This window comes from Octodon degus, unplaced genomic scaffold (genome assembly GCF_000260255.1).
Source record: "Octodon degus isolate 3935 unplaced genomic scaffold, OctDeg1.0 scaffold00005, whole genome shotgun sequence".
Taxonomy (NCBI): domain Eukaryota; kingdom Metazoa; phylum Chordata; class Mammalia; order Rodentia; family Octodontidae; genus Octodon; species Octodon degus.
In genome coordinates, this window is record NW_004524581.1 from 30,203,661 (window position 1) to 30,213,836 (window position 10,176).

The 10,176-nt window shown below is 53.9% G+C and overlaps 1 protein-coding gene across 1 annotated transcript; it reads left to right on the forward strand.

Moving 5' to 3' along the window:
- The first annotated feature begins 3,558 nt into the window (after positions 1-3,558).
- Rps10 (ribosomal protein S10) lies at positions 3,559-8,651 on the forward strand. Its single transcript, XM_004624222.2, has 6 exons — positions 3,559-3,645; positions 4,353-4,502; positions 5,085-5,256; positions 7,168-7,245; positions 7,917-7,972; positions 8,553-8,651. The coding sequence occupies exons 2-6, from the start codon at positions 4,353-4,355 to the stop codon at positions 8,592-8,594; spliced, it is 498 nt and encodes a 165-aa protein (XP_004624279.1). The 5' UTR covers positions 3,559-3,645; the 3' UTR covers positions 8,595-8,651.
- Positions 8,652-10,176: the final 1,525 nt, after the last annotated feature.

Here is a 10,176-nt window from a genome sequence, read left to right on the forward strand (position 1 = left end):
AAAATAATAATAATAATAAGTTGATGCAGCCGCTACAGCTTGAAGCCTGTGGGGCTTTAGCTGCCCTTAGGTGAACCCTGACCGCCTGCTGAGGCGAGGGCACCCGTCCGTGGCCCCGTGAGTCTGCCCCACGGTGCTGGCTGCCATGGCCTCATCTGTGCTCCTGGCCTTGCCTGGGACTCGGCCTCTGCCTGGTGTTTCACCCGAGCCCGACGCCTCCTCCATGGGCTGCCGCTGAGCTGTCACCTTGCCACTCTGTCACTCAGCAGGCGCAGCCCGGACACACGTCCCAGGTGATTTGCAGCTTGCTGTAGCACCCATATGTGCTCCTGGCCCCATGTTGGCTTCAACACCTGGCCGGAGGCCCGGGGCTCAGGGCCCAGCGGCTGAGTGGAGTCGGCAGCTTTGGGACGTGAAGCACGGTCATCGGAGCAGGCTTTTGCTTTTTCAGTACTGGGAATGGAACCAGGGCCTTTGCACTGAGCTACCCCCCCCTTGAGAAGGCCTTGGCGGGTCGGATCCGATGTTATTAGCTCCTCCCCCTCGCCCCCATCGCTGTTTATACCGGAACGTTTCTTTGCGACTGATGGAACACAAGAGCTCTTGTGCTAAATGCAAGGCCTGAGAGAGGACAAGGCACAGCCCCTGTTCACAATTAGGTGCCAGTCGGGGCTGGGAACACGGCCAGGGATGCCACCCTGCAAGGCAGAGCCGGACGCTGGGCATGGCACCGGCGCAGCCCAGGCGAGGCAGCACCCTGGCTCTAAGTGGAGGAACTCAAAAGGGCTCGGGATGCAGCTCGGTGCAAAGGCCGGGCTCAGTCCCGAGGGAGCGGCAGGAGGACCTCGCTAAGGGATTTGGGAGCCAGTAGAGGGACCGGGGCTGTGACATTTGCTGTTCTAGGGGAGCCCCAATGAGGAGGGGGGCGCCCTGGGGACTGAGCCCCACTGCAGCTGCCCATGAGCAGCACGCCTGCCTCTCAGTGCTGGGGACCCAGCCACCAGTGCACTGGGCCACAAGCTGCGCCCCAGACCATTTATTTACTTATTTATGTTTTTTTAAGAGAATACAGAAATGGTTTTGTTTTTTGTTTTTGGCAGAACCGGGGATTGAACTGAGGCCCTTGCACTTGCCAGGGAAGCGCTTATTCCACTGAGCCATCTCCCCGGCCCCTCAAAAATGAGACAGGCTGAACACAGGAGAATTACTATGAGTCAGATCTATATAGTGAGACCCTGTAGACCTTGTACTAAGTACATTAAAACACACACACACACACACACACACACACACACACACACACATTAGGGGCCATCCAAATAGCTAAGAGGATTAAAGTGCCTGCAACCAGGAGCAGGGGCCAGGGGTTTGATCCCCAGGCCTCCTGTGCCAGCCCCACCCCCACCCCCAGGATGCACTGAGATGGCAACTGAGACTGGGCGTGGTGGCGTGTATCTGTAATCCCAGCTCTTGGGAGGCTGTAAACAGGCAGATCACTACGAGTCCGATCTAGTAGTGAGACCTTGAACACCCTGTAGACCCTTCCCTAAAACACACACACACACACACACACACACACACACACACACACACACACTGGCCTGGAACTCACAATAATCCTCCTATCTCAGCCTACTAAGAACAAGGATTACACTGTGCACCACCATGCCCAAACCCAAACTTTTAGAAACAAGATTTTTCTAACCTTCCCAGGCTGGCCTCCAGCTTGTAATCCTCTTTCCATATCACTGAGTATCTGGATTACCGGGATCTTTAAGGACACAGGGCATACCTGGCCTGCCTGTCTTTCTTTTCTCTTTTCTTTCCCTGGCTTCTCCTGCGGACTGTTTTTATTAAGCCCAGCAGAGTGGTGCACACCTGGAACCCTAGCACTCTGGCAGACTGAGGCAGGAGGACAGCCTATTCAAGGGTAGCCTGGGCAATTGAAAGAAGAGCCTGTGTCAACATAAAAATATAAAAAGGGCTGCGGGGGCAAAAGTTTGGGGAGGTAACTCGGTGCACCAAGCCTGGGTTTAATTGCCAGTACTACAAAAAATAAATAAATAAATCTCCTGGTTCTTTATTTTTTTTTCAAGACAGGGCCTCTCTGTTATAGCTCAGGCTGCGCCTGAACTGCGTAGTCCAGGCTAGCCTCCAGCCTCAGCCTCCTGATGCTAGGATTACAGGCTCTTGCTTTTTCACATTTTATTTCATTGTAATATGTTTGGGAGGGCTGGCCAGATAGCTCAGCGGATTAAAGCGCCTGCTTAGTCAGACACAGGGACTGGGGTTCAATCCCTGACCAGCCGCACTGACTGGGAATGAGACTGGGCATGGTGGCGTGCATCTGTAATCCCAGTGTTTAGGAGGCTGAAAAACAGGAGGGATCACTACGAGTCCGATCTGTGTAGTGAGACCCTGTAGGCCCTGCATTAAATACATTAACAAAAAAAAAAAAAAAATGCTTGGAAGTGGGTTTGCCAATTTGGAATTCCAAATTGGAATTTGTTAAATTCAGTTACCTAGCTCTGAAATGTATTGCTTTCTAAAAATTCTGCAAAATATCTCATAGTATCTCGCCCATACTTTGTTGTTTCCTTCCGTGACTTTCTGTTACTCAAGCCTCCAGATCTTTCAAGCTTCTTATTCTTGTTTCAAATGGACCATTCTTTTTCAGATTCTTTTTGGATTATATAGTTCCTTTTCTTTTCTTTTTTTTTTTTTTTTGTCAGAACTGGGGATTGAACTCAGGCCCTTGTGCTTGCCAGGGAAGTGCTTATTCCACTGAGCCATCTCCCCAGCCCTAGTTCCTTTTCTTGTACTGGCACCTTTGCACTAACCTATGTCCCCAGAAATTTTATTTTTATTTTTATTTTTTAATTTGAGACAGGTCTTGCTAAATTGCTCAGGCTGGGATTGCATTTGTCACCCTCCTGTCTCAGCCTCCTAAGGATTAGAAGCGTCTTCCACCCTACGCAGCAACAGCTTTTCTTCCTCCTCTTCCTCCTCCTTCTCTCTTTTTTATTTTTTTTTCATTAATCTTTTTGAGACAGGGTCTCGCTTTACAGTTCAAGCTAGCCTTAAACTCACTTTGCAGCCCAGGCTAACCTTGAACTCAAAACGATCCTCCCGCCGCCTCGTTACACCACTACCGCGCACTCTGGCCGGCTCCGCCCACCCTGGGGGCGGGGCTGGCACGGCAGGCGGTGCCGGGGGTCGAACCGCCGTCCCTGCGCTTGCCTAGGCTTGCCAAAGCGGGCGATTTATGAGCTCCTTTTTAAGGAGGGGGGGGGGTTAAACGGCTGAGCTATCTCGCCGGCCCTATTTTTTATTTCTGGTTTTTTAAATTTTGAGACAGGGTCTCCCAAATGGCAAAACTGCGCATACTGGGCTCGAATCTGCCTCCTCCCGCTTCAGCACCTATTTTTATTGACAAATAAAAGCATTTAGGATCCATAGTTCCCCGCGAGTTTCCCCGCGCAGGCGCCCTTAACAACTTTAGGTCGTTGGTTCTGGCACCGCCGAAGCCACCCCAGGCAGCGCGCGGGTCCTGGCAGGGGGCGGGGCCGCGCAGCCCGGAAGAGACGCCGCGTCGCGCATGCCCCTTCCTTTCCAGCCTCGGCCTCGGACCGTGCAGCCGCCGCGGTGAGTTCCTCGCTAGTTAGGGTTCCATCGGCCCCCATCCAGGCCATCCCGCCGCCGTTGTGACCGCACGTCGTCAGGGTCGGAGCTGGGGGCATCCCTTGTTCTCCTCGCACATCCATTTTTAATCGAGAGCGGCTGAGGCGCCGTTGCGGGAGTTAAGGGAGCGCTTATGGGCGTAATTGACGTCGGGGGGCGGAAGACGGACGGAGTTTGAAGTCCTTCAGTGGCGGGGACCAGCAGGAGAGGCTGGGGAAGCAGAGTCTTGCCTGCATGCTTTTTTTTTTTTTTTTACCTTTCGGGCAAGACTGCTTGCTCGGGGCTGACCCCTGGCATATCCGTGGGACCCTAGTTTAGGGGGGTAGATTTAGGAAATTCGCGTGCAGAAGCCTGGCGGGAAGAGGGACTTAAGAAGATAGCTTCGGCGCTCGCACTGCCGCAGGCACGGTCGCTGCTGAGTCCCCAGGGGCATGAGACAGCAGCGTCTGCACCCCTGCCCCGTGTCCCGGTTCCCTGCACCGTTCTGGTTGTGAGGCCTGTGACGTTTGTCACAGTACGGTCGTAGCCTGCCCTTTCGCGTGCTCTCCTCACTACCGTTTACCCCGTGGGCAGTGGCTTTGGGGGTCGATCTCAGGTCGTGCATGACCTTGCTGCCCGGACCCCAGCCGCCCTGCCCAGAGGCGCTCTTCATGGTCACTTCTCTCTCGTAGATGTTGATGCCCAAGAAGAACCGGATCGCCATTTATGAGCTCCTTTTCAAGGAGGGGGTGATGGTGGCCAAGAAAGACGTCCACATGCCCAAGCACCCGGAGCTGGCAGACAAGAACGTGCCCAACCTTCACGTCATGAAAGCCATGCAGGTACAGGTGGGATGAGATGGGTTTTAGACCAATGCTCAAGGCGCATTCCAACGGGAAGCCAGAATGGGGCCAAGTGGCTACTCACTGCCTTAAAGGACAAGTTATATTACGTGTCTGGTAGCTATCTTTCAAGGACCGTCTAGAGTACCAGACTTGTTTGTTCACCTTTTTTTTTTTCTTTTTTTTTTTTTATCTTTTCTGCAGAACCAGGGATTGAACTCAGGCCCTTGTGCTTGCCTTGGAAGCACTTACTCTACTGAGCCATCTCCCCGGCCCCTTTTTCCTTTTTTTTGAAACAGGATTTCACCACGGAGTTCAAGCTGGCCCTGAGCTCCTGTGGCCCAAGCTGGCTGGCTACCTGTGGGATCCTCCTGCCTTGGCCTCCTAAGTGCTGGGATTACAGGAGTGTACCATCTAGTCAGACCCAGAGTGCCAGACTTACTTTTGCTTTTGAAATGTGTCACTGTGACTCAGCTGGGCTCGAAGGAGCCTCCTGCCTCAGCCTCCTGCAGAGCTGAGACTGCAGACGTGCACGTCTGTGCTCACGCAGCGCCATCTTAACCGCAGTCTTCTGCCTCCCAGTCTCTCAAGTCCCGAGGTTACGTGAAGGAACAGTTTGCCTGGAGACACTTCTACTGGTACCTTACGAACGAGGGCATCCAGTATCTCCGTGACTACCTCCACCTGCCCCCTGAGATTGTGCCTGCCACTCTTCGCCGCAGCCGGCCTGAGACTGGCAGACCCCGGCCCAAAGGTAGGGTGTGGATAACTCCCTCCCAGAGCCTACTAGAAGCTGCTCTTTCTGGGGGACTGGTGTATTTGTGTGAGAGAGGAGCGGGTTTCTTGTTCTTTTGAGACAGGGTCTACCTGTGCAGTTCAGGCTGGCCTGGAACTCATGGGGACCCTCCTGCCTCGGTGTCCTGAATGCAGGGATTGTGGGCATATGCCAGCAAGCCCAATGGGTGGGGTTTTTTTGTTCTTGTTTTTTAAAACACACTAGTCTCAGATTTGGAGGGACTGGCACGCAGGGCATTTGGTTCAGTCTGAAGCCTTGAGCAAGGTCTTGAGGTGCTCTGCAAGCGGCCATTGAGCACAAGTGGAGACAAAGCTGGCTTTTGCCCCCCTTGGCCTGTGTGAGCACCCAGGCACCTGTGAGGGGAGTGTGAGGTGACAGTGCTCCAACGGGGAGAGGTTGGGAGTTCGTGCTTACCCAAGAAGCCTGAGGCCCACAGCAAAGCAGTTTGCTGCACGTGAAAGGAAACTGGAGTTTCTTGGCAAGAGGAGCAGACCCTGAAAAGTAGGAGAGCGGTGTATGCAGAATCGCGGTGTGAAACCCTGGCGTTGCACTGCTCCCGAGGCCTTGCCGGCCCCGGCTTGCCTTGCCAGGGTGATGGCACCTGTCACTTGGACTGTCGTCCGGCGTTTGTGGGCTGAAGTGATCAGGCTAGGGGAGCACCCCCAAAGGGTCCAGTTGCTCTCCTTTGGGAAGAGCGTTCTGCTAAATCTAGGAATCCAGGGAAGCAGCATCTGCTGTGCACCCCACAGATTATTCTGCTTTGGGGCCTGTTGAGCCTGGTGGTTGCTCCTGTCCCTTGTGCAGCCAGGTTTACCTAGCGCTTTAAAACTAGTTGTGGGGGCTGGTGAGATGGCTCAGTGGTCTAAAGCAGCTACTTAGAACAAGCTTAGCAAAAACACAGGGACTGCGTGCGGTTCAATCCCCCAGCACCACATGCCAGCCAGCCCTGCCCCCTGGTGGGCTGAGCTGGACACACACACACACACACACACACAAATAAATAAAATTAAAAAAAAAAAAAAAAAACTAGTTGTGCTCTAATCATGTACTCCAGGGTTGCCCCGGGGTGACTGGGTAGGGAGAGTATTTGCTCTCTATTTCCATAGAGAGCATCTTAAATGAAGATTGGAGGTTTTAAAACTTATGTCGGTTGTGGCCTGTACCTATAATCCCAGGACTTAGGAAGCTGAGGCAGGATGATTTCTGTGAGTCTGGGGCAGCCTGGGCTACACACACATTCCAAGGCCTTGTGTCAGAAAACCTGTGCACTCTCAGCTTGGGGTGTAGCTCGGTGTTTGGAACTTGACTGTTGCATGGCTCTGGCTCTTGGTTCAGTCAGAAAATCCTAAGGAGGTTTGTGCAGAAATCCTGGAGAGCTAGGGCTTCTTGCTTGGTGGCTTCCGGGTTATATGCTTACTGTTGGGCTGGGGCTTCCAGCTTATACTTCCTTTCTCCTTGGCATGCTCACTGCCACTTGGAGGGATGGGTGGAATTCAGCATCCTGTCTATTCAGATGTTGGGGTTTTTTTTTTTTTTTATTGCGGAGCTGGGGATTGAACTCAGGCCCTTGAGCTTGCCAGGCAAACACTTATTCAACTGAGCTATCTCCCCAGCCCCCTGTTGAGATGTTTGTAGACATAGCCTTATTTCTAAGTTCTCAAGGAATTGGAAACTGCTTTCTTTTTATGCTGAGAATGCAAGCGCCAAAGCAAGCTTCTGGGAGATACACAGCATCTTACCTGAGATGAGTTTTCTGAGCCCCGGGGAACTGCTTGTCACTGAGGGCAGTCTGTAGGAGGCGGGAAGCCCCATCCCCACCGCTTGGGCTTCATGTCAGGCCCGCAGCACATTGACCACGCTTCTCCACAGGTGTGGAGGGCGAGCGGCCCATGAGGCTCACGCGCGGGGAGGCCGACAGGGATGCCTACAGACGCAGCGCCGTGCCCGGTGAGTGCCAAGTGCTGCCTGCGGACAGGGTGGGGGCTGTGAGTTCTCACTGGGCCGGGTCAGAGCGCAGCCTGGAAGCTGCCAAAGTAACCACCAAGCTCCTTGGTTTTGGCCCTGCGGGCTTTGTGCTGAGCCATCTGGGGCATTGGCTGGAGAGTGAGATAACTGTGGGGACTTGACCTGATCCTCTCAGGTCCCTCTGCCCCTCAGTGGAAAGGAGGTTGGTGATTGGTCCTACCATGGAGACCTTAGGCAAGGCTAGGCTTTGGGGGCACTGTGAGGTCCTGTGGTGGCTCAGGACACAAGTGGACCCTAGCTGGGCAGCTCCCAAAGGGCCAAGAGGAGACTCTGACTTCATTGAGGTTCACTATAGTGGCCTCGGTCCTCTCCAGGCACCTGTCTATGTGAGCTGCATGTGTAGCTTAAATCCTTGACTGTACCTTTTAGTGGTTTATATGTTTGTTTATTTGAATACATCCAGTCAGTTGTTTGAGATAGGGCCCCGGGACGAGGGGACAGCTTAAGAGTGGTGACCCAGTAAAGCTGAGCAGGTGCTGGGAGTGCAGCCACCTATTGTGGCTTGTGCTTCCCTGCACTGTTGTGTCCCTGCTGACCCTGCCACATAGGGGCTTAGGCAGGTCAGTGGCTCTGAATGGCTGTTTCTTCTCCAGCTGGTGCCGACAAGAAGGCTGAGGCGGGGGCCGGTTCAGCCACTGAATTCCAGTTTGTGAGTATCCGTGGGCCACCGCTTGCATTGGGTGTGGGGAAGGGCCTGACCCTGGGTTTTTATTCAGATCCCAGATATGTTTCTGGTGGGTGGGGGTGGGTCTCAGTGCATGCGTGTGGCTGGCACTGTCCTCTGTTTCATCTCAGTGACTTGGAATTAAGTTTTCAAGTTGAAGTGGCCACTGGATGTTGCGTTCCTGGGTGAAGTTGGTGTGGAAACAGGTCACGTCTCCTGGATGTGATCTTGGTAGTTCCCTTCTGCCTGGGCTTTTCATCCACCAAATGAGGCGATGTTGTGATAGCTCTGGAGGTGACAGATTGCTTGTGCTGGGCAGATCCCTGCGAGGGTCTCCCTGTGGGTGGGGCAGCCGCACTTCCAGCCCAGGACTTGTGAGTGCATCTGCGTGGCCACGCCCCCACCTCCCAGGGTGGAAATGGCCTGACTGGAAGGTGAGCCTCCAGCTGTGCAGCCCGGGCTGGGTAGAGGCCTGTGCTCCTCGCCGCTATTTCTGGCCTGCGGTGACGACCCTGGTGCAGGAGAACAAGATGCACTAACTGCTGTCCTGTGCTCTTTCCTGCAGAGAGGCGGATTTGGTCGTGGACGTGGTCAGCCACCGCAGTAAAGTTGGAGGACTTTATTTTCCATTGAATAAATGTAGCCAGAAAACGTGGGATCTGCATATGTCCCATTTGTTTGTATTGCAAAGCCTGGAGTGGTTCAAGGATCCAAATGGGATGGGGTGCTTGTCTGGGTGACTTCTTGCGGTGCCAGTTGGTTCGAGGAGGCCGGGCACCTTCTCTGGCACCTCAGTGCTGAGGGGGGAGTCACTCTTGGCCCTGGAATTGGGGTTCTGTGTGTCCTCTGGGGAAGTGCTGCAGAAGATGAGAGGAAACATGCTGGAGTCCCCACAGACAAGTGGGAGGAGGACAGGCTTCTGTTTAAACTTAATGTACTGACTTTTTATTTCTTTTTTCCTGGAGGCAGAGGTTACTTGGGATTGAAGCCAGGGTCCTCACACTTTCTAGTCCTGTTTTTGGAAGCAGAGGTCTTGCTGTGTTTCCCATGGTGGACAGCGATCCTCCTGCCTCAGGTTCCCTGCAGAGCTGGGCTTACAGGTGTCACTTCACTTGGCTAACTCATCAGGCTTAAAGGCAGTTCTTACGAGAACCAAAGGAGAAAAGGCACAGGAAGACGCTGGGGGTGAGCTTGGTAGAGCACAGGCATGTTTGAGGCTCTGGATTCCATTTCCAGCTCAGAAAAACTTTTGAGTTGCCCGCCCCTATAGTCAGCGCCAGTGCTCAGGAGGCTGAGGTGGGAGAATTGCCACAGATTCAAGGCCTGACAACTGTGGAGTGAGACCCTGTCAGATGCCAGGAATAAGGCCTGGCGCACAGCCAGTCCCAGCACTCGAGGCTGCGGCATACTGGTAGGGAGCTGGGCCTGAACGGACAGCGAGGCCCTAGATAAAAGTCTTTAATTTTCCAAAGTGGACTTTTACTATCCAAGTAGCTGTAGCTCTTGTTTGAGAAGGCCCCGGCACGTGACAAGTGGGCAGGGCATTGTTTTCGAGCAGTGATGCTGTGTCCCCAAGAGGCAGAGAGGACTGACTATCTGGTCCTACACACAAGACTGCCTGGCACCATGCCGCAAGGCAGGCTGGCTGGGCATGGTGGTGCAGGCCTGCAATCCCAGCATTCAGGAGGCTGGGGCAGAACGGTTGCTGTGAGTTGGAGGCCAGCCTGAACACACAGATCTCATGTCCAAAAATAAATGATGGAAATCGTGAACTGTGCAGGTGATTTTTCTGCTGGTCACCTCGGGTCTGTTCTGTGAGTGTGCTTTGGACCACAAGGTGGCAGCTGAGAGCATCTTGAGCTGTGGCGGGCTGAGCCAGATGGCTCCACGGGTGGAAGCTGTTTTGGCCAGGAGAGGATGTCTGGCTGCCCTGCCAGGAGTGGCCTTTCACCCGGTCTCCCTGCTGCCCGATGACGTCGGACGCCTTGTGTGCACACCGCGTGAGTGTGTGACCTGGATCCTTTGGGGAAAGCTGTGTCAAGGGAGGCCGCGAGCTTCCTGTGCAGCCTGGCTGTTTTCCTGGCCCTAAACTGTCGTTGTTTGTCAAGCAGGGCTCCTTGCCAGCCTCTTCCCTCGTGACTTAAATTGGCTCTAGACTCTGGGGACATGCCGGGGTGACTGCCTGAGGA